At 37.1% G+C, this 22,514-nt stretch overlaps 1 protein-coding gene across 1 annotated transcript in view; it reads left to right on the top strand.

The window, feature by feature from the left end:
- The window catches only part of LOC129264905 (uncharacterized), a 42,753-nt gene that overhangs the window by 4,560 nt on the left and 15,679 nt on the right, over positions 1–22,514 (top strand). Inside the window, exons 3-27 of the mRNA XM_054902867.2 lie at positions 27–250; positions 867–1,092; positions 1,355–1,587; positions 1,865–2,093; positions 2,395–2,621; positions 3,017–3,245; positions 4,709–4,932; positions 7,349–7,577; positions 7,851–8,086; positions 8,265–8,493; positions 8,764–9,002; positions 11,245–11,473; positions 11,662–11,888; positions 12,139–12,367; positions 13,150–13,376; positions 15,162–15,390; positions 15,620–15,846; positions 16,129–16,357; positions 16,593–16,819; positions 17,198–17,426; positions 17,651–17,877; positions 18,377–18,605; positions 18,831–19,057; positions 19,555–19,783; positions 21,905–22,128. Coding sequence (XP_054758842.2) covers positions 27–250; positions 867–1,092; positions 1,355–1,587; positions 1,865–2,093; positions 2,395–2,621; positions 3,017–3,245; positions 4,709–4,932; positions 7,349–7,577; positions 7,851–8,086; positions 8,265–8,493; positions 8,764–9,002; positions 11,245–11,473; positions 11,662–11,888; positions 12,139–12,367; positions 13,150–13,376; positions 15,162–15,390; positions 15,620–15,846; positions 16,129–16,357; positions 16,593–16,819; positions 17,198–17,426; positions 17,651–17,877; positions 18,377–18,605; positions 18,831–19,057; positions 19,555–19,783; positions 21,905–22,128 — 5,714 coding nt within the window. The remainder of the gene's footprint in view (positions 1–26; positions 251–866; positions 1,093–1,354; positions 1,588–1,864; positions 2,094–2,394; positions 2,622–3,016; positions 3,246–4,708; positions 4,933–7,348; positions 7,578–7,850; positions 8,087–8,264; positions 8,494–8,763; positions 9,003–11,244; positions 11,474–11,661; positions 11,889–12,138; positions 12,368–13,149; positions 13,377–15,161; positions 15,391–15,619; positions 15,847–16,128; positions 16,358–16,592; positions 16,820–17,197; positions 17,427–17,650; positions 17,878–18,376; positions 18,606–18,830; positions 19,058–19,554; positions 19,784–21,904; positions 22,129–22,514) is intronic.

Raw genomic sequence — 22,514 nt, 5'->3', positions numbered from 1 at the left:
TTCTCTCTCTTAAAACAATTATTTAGGCGGTTGGTGAAGCTCTTCTATTCACCCTAGAACAGGCCATAGGAGCAGGTTTCACATCTGATGTGAAAGCAGCATGGACCGCCGTCTTCAACATCGTGGCTGATACGATGTCAACGAAGCTTTCCGATGGACCGCTTACGACCAGAGAACAGGATATTGTAAGGAAGACCTGGGGAGTGCTATCTCTAGACATGGAGCAACACGGAGCAGCCATGTTCGCAAAGTACGTCAAAATAGCTTCAAGAAGAGACTAGGATTTATATATCGGGAAGTATACCGATTTGCTTCCAAGTAATCTACACTGTTAGAAAATTTATCCTTAAAATAAAAGAAGTTCCTGCAGCAGAGTCTCGAGAACACCTGTAATCTTACCAGATTGCGTAAACTACAGGAAATTGGTATTTGGTGTATGGAATCTGACAAATTTCCTTAAATAAAACACCCTTTTCCCCTTTTTGAACAGACCTGTTCTGTTAAATTGCAGAAAAATTCCTGTTTTATGAATTTACAGAATGATTCTGTTATTGCTTTCTGCAGAATCTTCTTTTTTCTTTCTGTAAAATCGCATTTTTTAAAACAGTGTACCCTATTAATATTCTTAAGAACCCACGAAATTATAGTAATAATTAAGGTCACCAAGAAGCCATAAAATGTGAAAACTCGTTAAGATAAACCTGCAAACATGTTGAAGATCTAAGTCTACCGAAATTAAGAAATTGAACAGAACGACTATTATTATGATGACCCTGTCTGGAGAAGCAGTAGTGTCCACCCAAAAAGTTAAAAGTAATACTACATCTTAACGATTGGTCTATTTGCATTTATGTTGTATATTTCAGACTCATATCTGTTCACCCAGTAGTTGCTCACCTGTTTCCGTTCGGTGAGAATCTTTCCTACAGTCAGCTCGTTGAGAACCAGACTCTGAGAGCTCATGGGAGGAAGGTGATGGAGACCATCGGCCAGGCAGTCGGGGCCCTCGATGATCTTGACATCCTGGTGCCCATTCTTCGTGATTTGGCCAGAAGACACATCGGGTACAGTGTCACCAGACAGCATTTCCAGGTAAGAGTATTAGATTCTAAATATTAATGACAAACGTTTTTTTTAATGATGACAAAGTAGTTTTAGATAGTACGAAAGAGAATTTGAAGTAGTCTACAGTTTAAGTGATGACAGAGGGTCATTTATCTGCATGTGGGCATTTATCTAAAATTTCATTTAGTAAATTAGAAGTAAAATTTAGAATGAAATCGTTTCCTTCTTTCGTCATGATAATTTTATTTCCAAACCAATCAACTTAATTTCACTAATTGCACCCGTTTAGCCAGTCGGTGAAGCATTAATGCATGCCATCCGTGAGGGACTTGGTAGGTCTTTCAGCGAAGAAGTGAAAGGGGCATGGCTGGCCGTGTTCCAACTCGTAGTTGATACAATGTCCGACATGCTTCCGGAGGGCTCAAAGGAGATCGTTTCCCCGACACAAAAGCGCCTGATACAGGAGTCATGGAAGAAGTTGTCCAGGGATCCAGAGAGACATGGGTCGGTTATGTTTGCCAAGTAAGGATAATTTCCTTTTAAACTTTTTTCATTTTAATTTCATGTTTTTCATACCTGGTCCAGAAGATAATTGTTCAATTTTAAAGGTTACGGATAATCATTATATCAGTAAATAATACATTTGTTGATTTTTTTATCGTCTTGTCATGGGGGGGGGGGGAGGGGGCGTTGTCTTTCCCTCCATGTCTTGATGCAAAACTTATTCTTCAGCAAAAAGCTATTCCCATTTGATAATGATGACATCTTATTCATTGACGTCAATGCATCTTCCGAATAGATTAGCAACTTCTTATCCTGAGGTTGGCAAAGTCTTTTCGTTTGGCGGGAAAGGGTTGACTTATGAGCAGCTGCTACAAAATCAGGACGTCAAAGCACATGGAAGACGCGTCTTCGAAACTGTTGGTCATGCAGTCAATGGCCTTGATGATTTAGACCTGCTTCTCCCAACCCTCAGAGACCTGGCGCAGAGACACATTGGATACAATGTCCAGAAGCGTTACTTCGCGGTAAGTGACATCCAATCTCTTTTACTGTAAATGAATAAAGATTTGAATGATTTGAAAACATGAACAGATGAGCGAAGGACGGGACAAGTTTTCCTTTCAACGCTTTTTCGTTGTGATGATCTTACGGTTTCATCATTCTTATTTATTAAGTGGGGGAAGGGGTATTTCCTCCATATAAAGGAGTTGAGAATATCAGTTACCCTCCAATGATCATCTTTCTTATTTTGCTCCATAAAAATACGTTTTATCTCATTTTGTTGTTCACTGGTAAGATTATATGATACCCCCTCTTATTATTCAGCCAACTGGAGATGCATTTCTACACGCGGTAAGACTTGGCGTCGGCCCGTCGTCATTTACCTCAGATGTCCGCAATGCATGGGCCGAATTATTCAAGGTTGTAACCGACACTATGGCTGAAGTAGTCCCTGATGGACCCATCACTGCAACACAGAAAAGCCTCGTGCAGACGTCTTGGAAGACAATCGGTCAAGATCCTACAAGACACGGATCGGTACTCTTTGCCAAGTAAGAGACATCTACATACTGAAAATGGCTGTAGACATTTACTGTTCTTCAAAACAAAAGTAGACTGATGATCGCTGGGATTATTTATCTGTCAATTAGTTTTGTTCTATCTTTTTTAAGTTCTCTGAGGAAGAATTATTAGGTTGCTCCTTTTTCATGTCTTTTCATTTATAACTATACGCCAAACATGGAAGGCTTTCACTTCCCATCCCGTTGTTGGTTCACTTAAAATTCGAGAGATCAATAAAACCAAGAAAGGGATGATACATAGAAATAAAAATACAAATTTAAAAAGCTTAAACTGCTATAATTGTATTCGTTGTCGGCAGAGGAAATATATTTTTGTACACCTCAAAAACACTATAACGTTGTTGCCATTGTGGTTTTTTTTTCAGATTGATTACAGACAACCCAAATGTGGGCAAACTATTTCCCTTCGGGAGCATGAACCTTAGCTATGATCAGCTACTCGCCAACAAGGATCTCAGGGCCCACGGTAAACGTATAATGGATACCGTAGGAGTGGCAGTATCTGGATTGGACGACTTGGAATTGTTAATCCCGATACTGCAAGATCTCGCCAAGCGTCACGTAGGATACAATGTGACCAAACAACATTTCAAGGTATGACAATTTTGTTTCTTTAACTTCTCAATTAATTCTTGTGTTCTTTCTTCAATTGTTTAACAATATTTTGAGTTTATGAAAAAAAAGGGAAACGTACAACTGTATACTCCCTTGCATATAATTTTTCCTCTGCTTAATGAAAATTTCCATATTTCATTGCCTTGTACCAAATTATTTTAAAACTTTTTTTCTCAAGGAAAATTTCCGCTACATCAATCATCCAATACGCTCTCTAAAATATTTAAACAATCGGAAATAGGAAATTTATGCCCTTCGAACAACGTCAAATTCATGAACAAGTATAAGGAAATTCTTACTACTTTATTATGAAAACTAGCAATATACAATATATCTCAGATTATGATTGATTTCTCAATTTAGCAGAGATGGCCTCGAGAAGAATAATGTCAAGAAATGGCTACCGGTGAAAAGTTGATATTCATGAAGCATGTCTGGGTCACAATTCGCGTTATAAACGAACGCATTTAATTCGATCGTAGACAATAATAATGGTATACTGCCATGCAGGTATAGGGTTATCGTTACTTGAGCCACCGCTCCCCCCCCCCCCCCCGCCTCTCCCCGTATCCTACCCCTGTTACCACAGGAAAGTTACATAGTACTTAAATCATTGCCTTGCATTTTCTTTACCATCACAATTTTCACCCAATTGAATTGAATATGTGGTCGATTTGACTTTAATTACTTGAAAACCATGTGGTATTTAGCTTGAAAAGTGGTTATTGTTCATGATTTAATTCAATTTAGCTCAGCACCCTCAATATTTTTCCTAATTCACCTCTGATAAGACATACTTCCTTCAAAGATATTGTGGTGACATTCAGTTAAAAAATACTTGTATGTGCGTCATACAACTTCGGAGAATTCTTTCTGATAATTCACTGAAGCTCTTTTCTTATTGGACGATCATAGTTCCAGTATTGTTTGTCAACAACGCCCACGCTGGGAATTCAGTGCGTATTAGGGATGAAAACACAAACTCTTGACAATGAAACAATAATATTTGTTATCATTCAACAACAAACCGGAGAAAGAATATAGATCTTTACAATACAATGGTGTTGTGATCGATGAATTTTAGACAAGGTACTTATTTCTTCGCATTCTTTTAATTCATAATACAAAATATTGTTCAATGCATTGAACTTTCGACATTCGATCTCCTGTCTGTTATGTCCGCGCATATATCAAGGTTAGTGACCAAACGGATCTGGTGTTGAAGTGTGAATGGCAGTACTATCTAGGCACAATTACGTTATATATTTATATAATCCAGACATATGAATTGAACGTTTCATACCCGTGTTACAGCTTCTTGGTAGCGCATTCTACTAGATTTAACTTGGGATATTTTAGGGTTGTTTTTCAATTTGAAGAAAATAAAGTTTGGGTAGTTCTCATTGATTTCAACTGGATTTTCCTTCACCTACCTTCATCAGCCTGTAGGTGAGTCTCTGATACATGCACTACGCGTGGGTCTGGGAAGCAGGTTCACATCGGAGCTGGAGGCTGCATGGTCAATTGTCTTCTCAGTTATAGCTGAGACCATGGCACCATTGCTACCAGCAGGTGGATTGACCACCGAACAGAAGAACCTCATCAAAGGTTCCTGGAGGATAGTGGCACCGGAGAAAGCCAAGTGTGGCGCCATCCTGTTTGCAAAGTGAGTACCAAAAAATTGTTTATTTGCTGTGTCGACAGTTGTTTACTGTTTGCATCGCTAATTTGTTTCTTCCTTCCATATAATTTTAAAAGAATTATCTCGTCTTTTGTCGAGAATAGACAAGTGAGATAGAGGAGGAGTGATAGAGAATTGTGCGATGGAAATCAAAGAAAACTACAATACGAACATAAAGAGACAAGAGGCAGAGGGGCAGCTAAAATTACCCAAATTAATGATCCTTGTAACAATTACGAATGAATTACGCTCTGCCTCATTTGCTCTGTGTACAACTGTTTAACGAGAAGTAAATGAGGCAGTGCCCTATTCTCTAGGAATGTAAGTGTGGATCGGTTCATAATGTTACATATTGTTAGGTATTATTATCAGGTCTATTCTTTATTAATATGTGTATTTAAATTTATATAAAACAAAATGCAAGGTGAATAAAACAACCGGAGAGAGAAAAAATAGATCAAATTTTTGCCCATAGGGCTTCATCAGGAAATGATGAATTTATTAATATTAAATATATGTATATGTATAAATGTTATTTACATATATATACATGTATAGTACAGGGTCTCTGTGTTAGTCTCAAATATGTCACTTTTAAAGTGTAATGTGTGGGGGTAAAATTGAAGGGGCGGTATAATAAAATGGCAAGAATTTCATTTTGTAATCGTTTAAGCGCATCATATGAATTGAATAATAATACGGTCAATCAACCTCTTACACGTTTGTAAATAAATAAGTTGATTTTCAGTACTTTTATACTGACTAACAGTATGAACATAACGTTGCCAGAATGTACGATGCAATGGTCTGATCATCTCTGTTCACACATGGGTGTTGATTTCATTAAACAAACTTGGGAGAGGAATTTCCCTGTTTAAGAATACTGCAAAAACGTATCCTTATCTTCACCTCATCCGAACTACGCAAACTCGTGATGGGTAAAATGGGTCCAAAGGGCATTCTGACTAAGAATGATACATCAGCTGTTGCAAGGAACTTTGACTTGATGGCGATCTCTTTCTCTAAGCCTCCACTCGCTTACATCATGGAGATATGAATACATTCAAATACAATTAAGGAATAATACTGTTAGACCATGTAGGTCCATGGTTAGACAAAACATGTGTTTAAGTTCCGCTTCATTATTTTTTTTAATAACTTATTCGACACTCTTGTGTATAAGGTCCTTAAAAATACGCGTACACGTCGATATCAATCATGCCTGCAGCACTTTCATTTAACTAATGTAATATATAATGAATATAAAATACATTCCTCAAGGGCTGTGACAGGATAATTTAACCCTGGACTTTTCGTATGTTTATAGTCAGGTGTTTGAGAACACGCGGCCAATTAAAGCTTCTCTACTTATACTTTGTATATATTTTCTAAAGATTCCTTTCTGATATTTGGCAATATTGAAACGGGAACCTTAAGATAAATATCAGATACAAAATACATAACAAATTTTGCATTTTGCAAATAGAGGTTTTCTTTAAAAATATCTTTTCTTCACTTCACATTCGTAAGCTTTGTAATCTAACAGTATATTTATGGGGGTAATGATGCTCCCCCCCCCCCCACAAAAAGGGAGATAGAGAGAGAGAGAATAGGCAAATTATTAATATCTTAATCATCCAATAACAAAGTAAACACATATCATTTCAATGCAACGAAGTTGCCGATCGGCTGATTCAATATTGATTTACTGTATTTTTCAAAACAGCCTTATGTCAACATTCAAACTGACCTTGAAAAACAGTTTCAAAATGAGGAGAAGTTGTAACTATCATTTATATCATGATAATGAACTATTTATTTTATAATGGTATAATGGTACTGATATATTATTTCTATTCTTGCTAAGTGCAAAATGCTCAAGAAGATATTCAAATCATGAATTGGAAACAAAGACAATCCAGTAAAATCTTGCTCTTCGTTGTCGTGATCATTTAGAAAAATGACACTGACATGGGGTGTGAAATTAGGAAAGAAAGCGACAGTTCTCATAAATCAAAATATGACTTTCACAAGGTAACTCTCTCGTTCCCTTTCTTTACATTAATGTAAAACATTGATATGCAGTGTATGTCGGTGCAGTGAAATCTCAATTTTATCCACCTTAGTTGACCCTTGACTTCAATGATGCTTTCAAATCATCTCAAAATCACAAACCCATGTAGTAATAATGAATAGCGCGGATTTGATATTGCCCTGTCCATATTATATATCAGCTTTATTGTTTATTTTCACTCGCCGGTCAGCACTAATGTGATATACATTCTGGCGCCTTTTTCTACATCGATCAGAGTAATATTCTTCATTATTTTAGTATTTTGATATATCATGTTAAGTATTTAGCAGATGCAAGTAAAAAATGAAACCTCTGTGTTGATTCCAGGTTAGTTACTGATCATCCAAATATAGGAAGGCTCTTCCCGTTTGGTGGTCGGAACCAGTCATACCAGAGTCTTCTCATGGACGACAAGCTCAAGGCACAAGGTCTTCTGGTTATGCAGACAATAGGTGATGCCATCCGAGTGTTAGATAACCCTGACAAACTACTTCCGGTTCTCAGTGAACTTGGGAAAAGGCACGTCTCATATGGAGTGACTAAAAGCGATTTTGCTGTAAGTTCCCAACAACCAACTTTTTATTTGTGAATTTCCTACAGTATTTGTAACTTTTGCAACACTGCCTCTCTTTGTGTTTTTTTCAAAATGTGTATTCATATCAGACCCTAAATATTACTAAAATATAAAGAGGATATGTTAAATGTTATCTAGGCTTTGTAGTTTTACAATGAACGGAAGATGATATTGGGTGTGAAAATATAAATCATTTGACTATTTACACCGGCAAGACACGTTTATTTCCACTTCCATAATTGTTTACTATCACAGCCAATAGGAACCGCTTTGATGAACACTCTCAAGGAAACACTTGGGAATTCCTTCAACGACAACACCAAGAATGCTTGGCTCATCTTCTGGCAGCTCATTGAAGAAACCATATCAGAGCAGCTCGTCGGTGCCCCTGATGATGGCATGATAACAAGCAACCAAAAAGAAATTGTGCAGAGAACGTGGAAGACGCTCGGAAAAGATCCGGGAAGACACGGCGCCGTCATGTTCGCAAGGTTCGTGAGAGTTAGAACGTCTTAGTGACAATTCTATGGTGATTGTTATGACTGAGTTAAAGGTTTGATTTTCTAATAATATTTTTTTTCGCTGTAAAATCTCAGCAGTTAGTTGTTGTATTGTTAACATCATCATCATCATCGTCATCATCATTATTAATATTATTATTATTTCTAGACTGGTCACAGATCACCCTGAAGTAGGTCGTCTCTTCCCGTTTGGAGATCGGGGTATGACCTACCACCAGTTGCTCTGGGACGACTCAGTCAAAGCACATGGTAAGAAGGTGATGCAAACCATCGGGCATGTAGTAGATGGCTTGAACAACCTGGATCTCCTTGTACCAATTCTCCAAGACCTCGCAAAGAGACACATCGAGTACAATGTGAACAAGAAACACTTGGAGGTTTGTGTGCTGTTACTGACTTGCTTCAATTTCATTGGTGATGCGCATACAAGATCACTCACTGTGCATGATTAGAACTATTATAATAGATTCTGAAGATGTTCTCTGGTTACATTTTTCTAAAACGTGATAGTTTTACAGCCTAATGTAATCTGTGCGGAATAGACGGAATGTTGAAATTAAACATGTTAAACATCTTGAAATTACATAAACAAAGTGGCTTGCAGTAAAACGTGTCGCCAACTTATTTTCATTTTTGTCTGTTAACAGGCTGTTGGTAAAGCACTGTTCTACGCAATAGAGAAGGGGTTAGGAAATGCATTTGACAGTGAGACTAAAGGTGCCTGGATGGCCGTATTCACTCTTGTTGCAAACATCATGTCTGAAATACTTCCCGATTCTGAGGATGAACAAGGACCCCTGACACGCGAACAAAGAAAACTGGTCCAAACCACTTGGAAGAAACTTGCCACGAACCACACTAAACACGGAGCCGTCATGTTTGCAAAGTAAGTGTCCATTTTCAGCAAAAAGAAGCTTTCTATATCACGCTCTGTATCCATGCAAATGCAAAAATACTTTGAATTAAACACAAATCTTGCCGAATATACATGTAAATTTAATTGATTGTTGTTTTGTTCTTCATTTCCTTCATAAAAATACACAACAATATATACATGTAAAGAGACTCAAAGAGTAACATATACCTACATAATGAAATAAATTCTAAACGTTGATAAAAAACATTATTGCTTTAAACATGCTAAGGAAGTTTAAAGATAAATGACAAAAGACCATGTACTTAAGACAAAATACGGTTGGATAACCCATATTTAGCTGCACCAATTACAATTATGTACAGCTGGTCTTTCATGGGGACCAAATAAAAGAGAGAGGGAGAGAGAGAGAGAGAGAGAGAGAGAAAGAGAGAGAGTCATAGGGAGAGGAACATGAGAACAGAAAAGAAAAGACAAAAAAGAAAGCTCATGGATATTGTATAGCAATTTTATATACCGTTTATCGAGATCGAAATAAAATAAAACGGTCTAATGAAAATCGTTGAAAAAGGAACTAATACAATTACGGTTTGAAATAGATAGGAGGAGCCGTGGTGTAGTGGTTCTGACTCTCGCCTTGTAAACAGGGAGTCGTGTGTTCGAATCCCACCTCGGTCTGGCGTTCTTCGGCAAGACCATTCCACACTTTGCCACTCTCGACCCAGGTGCTAAATGGGTACCCGGTAGGATGTAAAAGTCATTGTAGTTTGTCCAGTACTGTGTGCGCCTCACCGGCGACTGACTGGAATACTCCCCAGGGAGTGGAGGATTTGCACACATTGTGTGCGGGAATAACTGATTGAATCCGATGACCGGGGTTATAATATAATTATTTTTAAAGCGCTTAGACACGTCGTCCCGATGTATTAAGCGCTATATAAAAGCGTATTATTATTATTATTATTATTATTATTATAGGATGAAATATGTTAATGAAATGAGTTAACAAGTCTATTTTGCTATCTTACATGAATATACTCCTGTACGTTGGCATTATTACGATTACACGTTGGCAATGAATTGAATATTCTTTTGTTTAACAGTGCTATAAATCAAAAGGCTAAAGTATTGAATTTAATTTTTAGAATAGTAATTGCTGATACATAAGGAGTAAGCATTTACGCTTCAATATAGACAAATTTACTTTGGAAAATGTAAGAATATAATGTAAAATATAAAAGTAAAGACATCAACCTTGAGCCTATATGGCATTATTCAAATTTAGAGGACGAAGGTCTACATGATATTGCCTTTGTATGGTCAACAAAGGTTTAATGAACGATCGCCCAGTAAGATAATTTCCAGTCTTTATGGAAAATCTGAAAATATTGGTCTACTCTGAAGTCTATTTACCCATCAGTGTATTTTTAGGATGTTAGACATTGTGTTAAATTGCGGATCCGCTTACAGACAGAATCAACTATATATAAGGAAGATTATGACCATTGTGTGTTCTAATAAGTTACCATAACATCTATTGAATTATGTTGTTATTATCACGACTTATGTGATCGAAAATCATAATAGTCAGTGCAACTATAGAAATGTCTCCCAAATGTAAGCAAAATAAGGAAAATGGTATACAAAAGTCATGATAGACAGGGTTTTTCGGAAAAGGAACATATTGTGGAATGCAATTAATCGCTAAACGAATTTCATTCCACTATGGCTCTATGTAAATTGAAATTAGTGACAGACCAAATGTTATTCAATAACGTCTACTTTTACTAAACTACTGCTTCTCGTGTGCACAGCTATAGCCGGACACCCAAACTTCTGGCCAATCACATGTGGATATTAGTGCATACACGGAACTCCATTCTTAAATAGTCTATAACTTCAGACGGTTTGCTATATACTTTGCACTTTGAATTGGGCAAAATACGTTCTAAAAACCTTGAATATTTTTTTCCAAATAATTCCATGAGTATTTTTTGTATACCATATGAGTCCATGTCACAAAAGTAGTATCGTCATGCTTAAAACTTATTTGGAAAAAAAATAGGAGTGTACATTGAGATTTGCCTCACTTCATCATATACATTTCCTTTTCGTAAATATTACATATAAACTCAGAACTCCAAGATTTATAGCAACGGTCTTTTTGGCACGTCAATCTAAAATTCAAATAGGCTAATACCAGGTTTTATTCTGCCTAATTCGTACTCATAACGGATTATCTTATAAATTACAGACTTGTAACGGACAATCCTGATGTAGGTCATCTATTCCCATTCGGAAACAAGAATCTTTCATATCAGCAGCTACTGAGGAATCCACAAGCTCAATCACACGGTAAACGTGTTATGGAGACAGTTGGAACGGCTGTAGCAGGCTTGGACGATCTGAATCTCCTTGTTCCCATTTTGAAAGAATTGGCGACGAGACATATTGGCTACAAAGTCACAAAGCAACACTTCAAGGTACAATGGTAACCAAATTACATTTACAAGAAAACATTTCTAACCGCTCATATTTTTTAAAATCCAGATACCAATAGTTCTTGAAACATTACAATAATTCGCGCTGATATTGTAACATGCTGAATAATAATTGACGGTATATTATGGTGAATTAATAATTTGCTCACGCTGTTGCTTATTTCAACCAGTGTGTAGGAGCAGCCCTGATTCATGCCATCAAAGAAGGACTAGGTTCATCCTTCTCTCCAAGTATTCAGAGTGCCTGGGTCGCTACCTTCGACCTCATTACAAACACGATGTCTGAAATCCTCCCAGACATTGCACCCCCGACATCAGCGCAAAAGGAGATTGTGAAACGAACATGGCGAAAACTCGCTCCAAATCTAGCAAGGCATGGCGCCGTGATGTTTGCCAAGTAAGTTGAGTCACACTCACACATCTCTGTTGATGCATGATACCGTCTTCAAAGATATACTCATTATAATGGTCTTCTTTAACCCAACCTGCCTAAACACCTCCAAATTAAGTAATCCGAGGAAAAATAATGAAAAATCTTTTATACGAAAACTATATCAATTCAGCTTATTATTGCTAACGTCCTGTTCAGCATTTACATGTAGAAGTACTTGATCTGCAATCGTCAATTTATCTCTATTTTTCTACAGACTTGTAACGGACAATCCTGATGTAGGTCATCTGTTCCCATTCGGCAGCAAAAATCTTTCATATCAAGAGCTGCTGAGGGATCCACAAACTCTAGCACATGGTAAACGTGTCATGGAGACAGTTGGAACGGCTGTTGATGGTTTAGACGATTTCGACATCCTTGTACCAATTCTACGTGAGCTAGCAACTAGACATATCGGCTACAATGTCACCAAACAACACTTTAGCGTTAGTATATAAAGGCCATGATTGAGGACCTCATCTTACACTATTTCTAGATATCCCCAAAGTACATTTTAAACCAAAATTCGGAGAATTCCTCTAATCAGATTGGATAAAGCACATTAAACGGTGTGTTGTGACAGATGGTGATTTCGAAATCTAGAATTGTAATACATATCTAATAAATAATAATAATAATAATAATTATGATAATAATAATAATAATAATGAACTAATAATAATAACGGTATATTTACCCAGGGTAGCCACTTCAGTTCCGAAAACTGTTCTCCCAGTGAGCCCTGCTATTATAATTACCCGGCTAAGCTAGGCTACCTATTCAGGTGCACACAGCTTTTTGAGGAATTACTTCCTGCCGGTACCCATTTACCTCACCTGGGTCGAGTGCAGCACACTGTGGATGACTTCCTTGCTGAAGGAATATTTAGTCTTACCCAATGTAGTCACATGTAGTAATAAATATTTTAAAAAGTAATGGATAACAAGGGGACCTTGTCTACAAGCGTTCTGCTTCTAGGGTTTCATCCAAATTTCCGTTATGCACTTCATTCATGGATCGTATAGAATGGTTGCTAATTACATTTTATATTCATCATAATTTATTTAAAGGTTGTTCAGCATATTTATCTCATATCAAAGTTTTGTAACATTTCGAATCTGTGGAAATAATTTCAAAATGAAATGAAGGCGAACTACAGTATTTTAAAGTGTTCAGTTTCATCTAACCAGAAATATTGGATACTAATACCTTTTTTTTGTTCAAACAGTCTGTAGGGGCAGCCCTGATTCATGCCATCAAAGAAGGACTAGGTAAAACCTTCTCTCCAGATATCCTGAGTGCCTGGATGGCAGTCTTCCAGCTCATCACAAACACAATGTCTGAAATTCTTCCCAGTGTTGGTCCTCCAACATCAGCACAGAAAGAGCTCGTGAAACGAACATGGCGAACTCTAGCACCGAGCCCTGCACAGCATGGTTCCGTGATGTTCGCTAAGTAAGTTGTATGCTAAAAAAACTCCTCACTTGTTTTTATTTTAAATTGTGTGAGTCAACACAAACTTGTCACCTCACAAATCCCCAATCAAGGAAAAAATATTCTATGAACAAATAATTATTATATATAGCCTGAAAGAGTATCTTTTGCCAAATAATTTGATACCATGTTCAGGTGGTATGTGTTAACGCTTCGATAATCAGGATGTATTTCTTACTGTGATGTAAAGTTCGAGTTGTACCAAAGTATAGGCATGACTGCAATGAATGAATCCAGATGCCAATGATGTCATAATCCTACACGAGTTAGTGAACATATTTGCAAACCCCTTTTAAATAAAATGAACTTGAGAATTAATATCTAAAAAGTGTTCATTATAAATCATTCTAATGTTAAATAGAACTATCACTGAAGGTGATTAACACCCGCGCCCTACTCCGTTATCATGGCAACAGTTTCCAACACATGGGGAAAAAATATTGATCTTTCCCATTTTTACCCCAAGAACTATGTGTTAGCAAAATATGAGATTTGGTAACATGTAGATACTGATGAAGTTGTTCGAACCGCAAGATTTTTCGATAATTTTTTACATATTATATATCGTTACCATGGCACAAGATTTCCGACACATGCAAAAACATGCCCTAAACATCTTTACCTCGAGACCAATGTGTGAGCCAAATTTCATCAGAATTGGTTGAAAACTAATCATATAGTTCGAACCAATGGATTTTTACCTAATCTGGGGCCTATGATATTGTTACCGTGGCAATACGATTTCCGACACACACAAAAGATGTGTCTCGCACACATTTACCTCGTTTCCAAAGTGTGAGCCGAATTTCATGAGATTGGTTGAAAATTGATGAAGTAATTAAGACAAAGTTTATTACCCAATTTTTGTCATACAATATGTCGTTACCATGGCAACATGAATTCTGACACACAAAATATGTCTTGCACACCTTCACATCAATACCAATGTGTGTACAAAATTTCGTGAGAATTGGTTAAAAACTGAGGAATTAGTTTGAATTGCAGGATTTTAACCTTATTTTAGCCAAAATATTATGTTACCATGGCAACATAATTTCCGACATATGCGAAAAGTCTGTCTTGTACATCTTCACCCAAACACCAATATGTGTTCCAAGTTTCATGAAAATTGGTCAAAAACTGAGGAAGAAGTTCGATGCGCACGATTTGCAACGGACCGACTGATTCCTATATTCCTTCAAACTTCGTTTGGCGGGGGTATCATTATTATTGAAAAGATATTTTGCAATGGATTTTAATGCAACCCTTGTAGGATTATGACATCATTGAGATCTGGATTCATTCAGTGCAGTCATGCCTTACTTTGGCACATATCAAAATTTACATCACTGTAAAGAACACCTCCTGATCATCCACATACACCACATAAATATGGTACTAAATTATTTGGGAGAATATACTTTTTTCAGGCCATGTATAATAAGTATGTGTTCAAGATATATTTTCCTCTTAAATTGGGATTCGTGAGGTGCAATTTTTTTTTACTCACACTATGTTTTTTAAATGGGAGCTTCAAAATTAACTAGCTAAAGAGGGTTCTTTAAGAATGACAAGACAAGGTCAAATCTTTCTTGTAACGTCAACAGAGAATCAAGGAAATACCATTGGGAAAGGTTGGGCCTCCGGGGTCACTTAATTACGAGATTCTTTTGCCAATCACTTTTATGTAAAGAGTTCTGGATAGGCCTATGATTAACATCTTGCATTCTTTGACTGGTTTGACAGACTCATAACGGACAATCCTGATGTAGGTCATTTGTTCCCATTTGGAAACAAGAATCTTTCATATCAGCAGCTACTGAGAGATCCACAAGCTCAAGCACATGGTAAACGTGTCATGGAGACAGTTGGAACGGCTGTAGATGGTTTAGACGATCTCGACATCCTTGTACCTATTCTACGTGAGCTGGCAACTAGACACATTGGATACAATGTCGCCAAACAACACTTTAGTGTAAGTTTTATAAAACTATATCTCATGCTGTTTTTACAAGAGCATGCAAGTTAATTCTTAACCGCACCGGGGAATCCTTCTGACCCGATTGGATAATGAGCGTTGAATGACGACGGAAAAATATCTAATGTAATATATATTTGTAATCGTATGGTTCCTCTCTTATAATTGTTCAGATTCTTCATACCAGGGATCTTGGATATAATTTCGTTATTTTCAATCCATGTAGCTCGTAGGTGAAGCCCTGATTCATGCCATTAAAGAAGGACTAGGTTCATCCTTCTCTCCAGATATCCAGGGTGCCTGGATGGCCGTCTTCCAACTCATCACAAACACAATGTCTGAAATCCTTCCAAGTGCTGGTCCTCCGACATCAGCGCAGAAGGAGATTGTGAAAAGAACATGGCGAAGTCTTGCTTCGAACCCAGCAAAACATGGCGCCGTCATGTTTGCGAAGTAAGTGGAATCACCCAACTATGTCGGTGGGGATTTGTAAAGAATTGTTCGTTCATAAGTGCATGGTTAACATGGACTAAACTGCTTAAAACCATTCCCAATTCCACTCCCAGAACAACAGATTGAAAGGATAGGCGTATCTTAATCAACTGATACTCAACAAAATGATTTCTTTCAATATAGTACATGTCATCTTCAGCATATACCCTGAAGACAGCTTGACCAACAAATCTGAAAAATTACCCTTTAATTCACAGATTTTTCCTCTCTCTAAACCTACAGACTTGTAACGGATAATCCTGATGTAGGTCATCTATTCCCATTCGGGAGCAAGAATCTATCATACCAACAGTTACTGAGAGATCCACAAGCTCAAGCACACGGTAAACGTGTCATGGAGACAGTTGGAACAGCTGTTGATGGCTTAGACGATCTCGACATCCTTGTACCTATTCTACGTGAGCTGGCAACTAGACACATTGGATACAATGTCACCAAACAACACTTTAGTGTAAGTTTTATAAAACTATATCTCATGCTGTTTTTACAAGAGCATGTAAGTTAATTCGTAACCGCACCGGGGAATCCTTCTGACCCGATTGGATAATGAGCATTGAATGACGAAGAAAAAAGTATATGATGTAATATATATTTGTAATCGTATGGTTCCTCTCTTACAATAATATTGTTCAGATTCTTAATACCAGGGATCTTGGATATAATTTCGTTATTTTCAATCCATGTAGCTCGTAGGTGCAGCCCTGATTCATGCCATTAAAGAAGGACTAGGTTCATCCTTCTCTCCAGATATCCAGGGTGCCTGGATGGCCGTCTTCCAGCTCATCACAAACACAATGTCTGAAATCCTTCCAAGTGTTGGTCCTCCGACATCAGCGCAAAAAGACATCGTGAAAAGAACATGGCGAAAACTGGCTTCGAACCCAGCACAGCACGGTGCCGTGATGTTTGCAAAGTAAGGAGGGCAAGGTATACTTTTGTAGAGAGATAAATATACCGTTATTCCAAAGAAGAGAAAAGTTTTAGAAAAATGTGATACTTCATCACTAATTGCTATAAGACTGTAAATCGCAACATTTCTATTTGTTGGGCTATGTCCCTGTATATTATAGTCATGTATGTGTTTCAATTAGTTTTATGTTGAGTTGCCTTCATCGAGTTACCACACAACTGACGATCTAGTTGTGACAATTAGTGATGATGTCTAATTAGTGAAATGTGATGTAATTAATTTACCCAACCTATTTCTGTTCATTAAATAATTTATTTATGTAGTACATATTGAATTTTGTTGTAGCGGCACGATTATTTCATTGAATCACTGATATCACAGACTTGTAACGGACAATCCAGATGTAGGTCATCTCTTCCCATTCGGAAACAAGAATCTTTCATATCAGCAGCTACTGGGAGATCCACAAGCTCTAGCACATGGTAAACGTGTCATGGAGACAGTTGGAACGGCTGTAGATGGTTTAGATGATCTAGACATTCTCGTACCAATTCTACGGGAACTAGCAACTAGACATATTGGCTACAATGTTACCAAGAAACATTTCAAGGTATAATGGCATAAACAAAATCTGAACTGAAAGTGTACTAGTATTTTATATCAACTATTCAGTTGTGTAAAAATAAACAGTAGTAACTGCACAGTATCAAGTAGGAGTACACTAATATTTACCTGTCTATATCCTATGATTGCAGTATATGAGTTGGTATTTGATTCGTAAACGAAGAGGGTTAACTATTAGTACTTCTCAATTGGTGTTATTCATTCATACAGTCTGTCGGAGCAGCACTAATTCATGCCATCAAAGAAGGTCTAGGTTCAAAGTTCTCTCCAGATATCCAGAGTGCCTGGGTGGCTGTCTTCCAGCTCATCACAAACACAATGTCTGAAATCCTTCCAAGTGTTGGTCCTCCGACATCAGCGCAGAAGGAGATTGTGAAAAGAACATGGCGAAGTCTTGCTTCGAACCCAGCAAAACATGGCGCTGTCATGTTTGCGAAGTAAGTGGAGTCACCCAACTATGTTGGTGGGGATTTGTAAAGATATTTTCATTTATAAGTGCATGGTTAACATGGACTAAACTGCTTAAAACCATTCCCAATTCCACCCCCAGAGCAACAGATTGAAGTAGTAGATGTAGGGGGGGGGGGGGTGAGGAAGAGAGAGGATGACAGAGAAAAAGTCTTGACGCCATAATACTATGTGAACTCTTGCGGCTCCAGAGTTATATGGCACAAACGTCTCGTAATTATTTGCGTCCTCCCCTTTCATTTATAAGTGCATGGTTAACATGGACTAAACTGCTCAAAACAACTCCCAATTCCACTCCCAGAGCAACAGATTGAAAAATAGGCCTATCTTAATCAACTTATACTTAACAAAATGATTTCTTTCAATATACTACATGCCATCTTCAGCATATACCTTGAAGACAGCTTGACCAACAGGTCTGAAAAATTACCATTTAATTCAATGATTTTCCTCTCTCTAAACCTACAGACTTGTAACTGATAATCCTGATGTAGGTCATCTATTCCCATTCGGTAGCAAGAATCTATCATACCAACAGCTACTGAGAGATCCACAAGCTCTAGCACATGGTAAACGTGTCATGGAGACAGTTGGAACAGCTGTAGATGGTTTAGATGATCTAGGCTTTCTCGTACCAATTCTACGTGAGCTGGCAACACGGCACATTGGCTACAATGTCACCAAGAAACATTTCAAGGTATAATGGCAACGGCATAAACCCTTGACCGAATGATTTGTCTTATATCCACCCATTTCGATTCAGTATTTTGAAGATATAACCGTATATCAACAGTACAGAATCTAGTAGGCCTAACTAATATTTATCTATCTACATCATTTGCAATAATCCGAGTTGATATTCGCTTCTTAATCTAAGGGGGTAAAATATTATTTCTGTCGTTTCTGTTGTTAATTCAACCAGTCTGTAGGGGCAGCCCTGATTCATGCCATCAAAGAAGGACTAGGTTCATCCTTCTCTCCAGATATCCAGAGTGCCTGGATGGCCGTCTTCCAACTCATCACAAACACAATGTCTGAAATCCTACAAGACGCTGCTCCACCAACATCAGAGCAGAAGGAGTTAGTTAAAAGAACATGGCAAATACTCGCTCCGAATCCAGCAAAACACGGAGCAGTGATGTTTGCAAAGTAAGTTTTCACTACATGGTAAAGTAGTATCATAATCATCGATTGATATTTTACTATCGATTAGTAGTTTTGGACAATATTTATGGGATCACTTGTAAATCTACTAGGAAACAATTATGAGCCTCTCCTCTGACATGGATTGATTTATTTATTAAGGTCATTGATAGTTCAATATTTGTATACAAAATAGTTCTTACTATAATTTCCTTCCAAAGATGTAAAAACAAAAGCAATCAAAAGAAAAAGACAACTGAAAATTGTAATCCTACAACAAAATGAATACAAATGGATTAGCATTCAACTTATCTTTTCAAGCCTTGATCAATGTGTTACACGCAAGTTTTGTGAATATAATCACGATAGAACAATGTGTAAGTAAAAGCTGGTTGTTGACGAGTGATAATCATATTTCTTGTAAAAAGCCTAATCGTAATTGAATTCTTGAATGTAAATTCTCAATTTTCAACTCATACAAATCTCTTAAAACATGTTCACAGGCTACTCACCCGACATCCTACCGTTGGCAAGCTCTTTCCATTTGGTAAAGAGAACCTGTCTTACGCCCAGCTTTTGAAACACTCCAAGGTTCTGGCCCATGGTAAGAAAGTGATGGAGACCGTAGGTGTTGCAGTAGATGGACTAAATGACCTGGATCTCTTGGTTCCAATCTTGAGGGATCTTGGAGGGAGACATGTGGGGTACGGTGTTAACAAGGAACTTTTTGAGGTATTATTAGGATTAGCTGACCTTACTAACCCGTTAAAGCAATGATAGCATGATGAATAATTCATTACGTTTGTCATTGTATAGAAGTTTTGCCCGAATAAGGAACAGTTAGAGATATACTATCAAATACCAATTCTTAATGGTCTCTCCATTAGGGCAAGGGTAGCAACTAGAAAACCGTTCTCATTACAGTCCTTAAACTAGTTTATTGGAAATCAGTTTAATGTGCAATGGGACGCTAAAAGCGATCTTGGAAGCGAATTCAAATGTCAAGTTCACCCCAGATTGCCCAGAACAATGTTCATTTGAATCAATCGAGAAAAATCAAACAAGCCCAATGCTGAAAATTTCATCGAAATCGGATGTAAAATAAGAAAGCTATGACATTTGAAAGTTTTGCTTATTTTTCACACAACAGTTATATGCAAAACTAAATGATCTGTAAATGTGAGAGTCGATGATATCACTCATTTACTTTTTTTTTTCAATGTCTGAAGAATATAATATTTCAGCTTTTATATACAGAATCGACATGAATGACCAACGTGACTGAACCATAAACTCTCTAAACGTTGGTCATTCCACATATTTATGAAGAAATAAAACTTTGTTTCGCGAGACAATGAGAAAATTAGAATATTTCATATAATAAAGTTCAAGTCCCTTTTTGAACTTTTGCAGTGACCCATTTCCATTTGATTTTTTTCTATATATGTGAAATCAATACCATTTCTGTGTTTGTATAAATTGTATTGTATCCAAATGTAAATCTTGTAAATTTGTATGTAAATCTTGTAAATTTGTAAATTTGTATGTATGAATTGTATCTTTTTATCGAATGGAATGAATAAATCTTGAATCTTGAATCTTGAATCTTAAAGTCCAAAACGAATAGAGAGTGGGTGATGTCATCGGTCTCCTCATTTGCATACCGACCAGGATGTGCATATAACTGTTTGTGAAGTTGAGCAAAACCTTAAAATTTCATAATTCCTTATTTTACATCCTATTTTGAGGACATATTCAGTGTTATTTTTCTCTTTTTATTCAAATCATTTTTTTTTTGGGGGGGGGGTTGGACTTGTCCTTTAAGTGGTCTTCCAAACTGGTTCAGAAAACCACCTCGCAATGTTGTTTTCAAAATCGCTTAGCCCCGTCAAAGTAGCTTAAGCGTAGGTGAGCACACGACCATTCTTCAGGAAGTGATATTCGCACATGTTGGGCGCGCTACTCCACACACTGTAGAATGCCAACACTGCGAATTCATATTTCATGCGAAACACTGACCCAAATGAGAGTGCTCCTGTAGGACACTAGCAAAGCGATCTTCTAAACTAATTAAAGGGAAATAAGCTCAAGAAAGTATACTAAGAACGTGGTCTAAAACGACCATTAAAGCGTTAACAAGGAACACTTTACACATTGCCACATATGTCTGATGGTTTCTCCATTAATACAAAGGTTGCAGGATCAATAATTCACTATGCATATAAATGAACTGACGCCTTTCTAGCCTTGACAATGTGTGCACAAGGTATTGTTGAGTTATGACCCAACTACCTAACCTTGTTTGTCCCTCCATTAATTTAAGGGTTCTGCATGGCAGAAGATCATAATCCACATTATATGTAACTTTAATGAAGAATTATAGGTTTGAGCACGTGAATGTCAAGGAAATGTTTGAGGTATTGCTAATATTTCCTGAATTTCTTGGTCTCTCCATTCATGTACGGGTACATTAACCATTTAGCATTGTCCTATATTCTTTTTATTGAATTGAACACTTTGCAGTTTTTAATTAGGTGTGAACAAGGAACTGTTTAGAAAATACCACCAATACCAACCATTAATGGTCTCTCTATTAGTGCAAGGTAATACAGTAAAATAATCATGGTGTTTTCAGTAGTATTATAGTTTTGAATGACATATGAGCAAGGTATTGTTTGAGGCATTATCTCCACAACCTAACCTTGTCTAATAATATTTGACAAGTATTGCCATCAGCAGTAATATAGAGAGGAAAGGTTCATACATAGGGTTAATGGTTTTTGTCTATGGCACGATAGAAGATCGTTTCCTTTGCTTATTGAAATATACAATTACAAATCATATTTATTCCAGCCTGTTGGAGAAGTGCTTCTTGAAACTATCAAAGAAGCACTAGGAAGTGATTTCACTGATGAAGTGAGACAGGCTTGGGTTGCCGTTTTCAAGATTGTATCCGATACAATGTCTGAGGCCTTGAGTAAAGGATCTATCACTACTGAAAACAAACGGCTGGTACAGGAGACTTGGAGAAAACTAGCAACTGATCCAGCTAAACATGGAGCAACAATGTTTGCCAAGTAAGTATTTTACAGTGATTGCAAATTAAATATACATCTTATCTTAAGGAATTCAATTATATATTGTGCATTGAGTAATTAATTTGGAAATTGAAAGAAACAAAATGAAATGAAATGAGATGGAAGTAGCATAAACCTTCTCAACACAATGTAATGATATAATGACCATCTTTAACCACCCCCTCGCCAACTTAGCTTGGTTATTAATTCAGAGATACTTGCACACCATTTATATCGATTTGATGCTTTATTTTTGCATTTCATTTTTTTTTTATCTTGTGGTTTTGTTATTATATCTTGAAACACTTCATTGTAGCATTTGATCACAACAAGCACGGGCAATGACAACTTATCCCGTAGGCTATCTTGCACAATGCCAGCCTAAT

The sequence above is a fragment of the Lytechinus pictus genome, chromosome 7 (genome assembly GCF_037042905.1).
Source record: "Lytechinus pictus isolate F3 Inbred chromosome 7, Lp3.0, whole genome shotgun sequence".
Taxonomy (NCBI): domain Eukaryota; kingdom Metazoa; phylum Echinodermata; class Echinoidea; order Temnopleuroida; family Toxopneustidae; genus Lytechinus; species Lytechinus pictus.
Note: the sequence above shows the minus strand (reverse complement) of the source record. Positions and strands in the feature narration are given on the sequence as shown.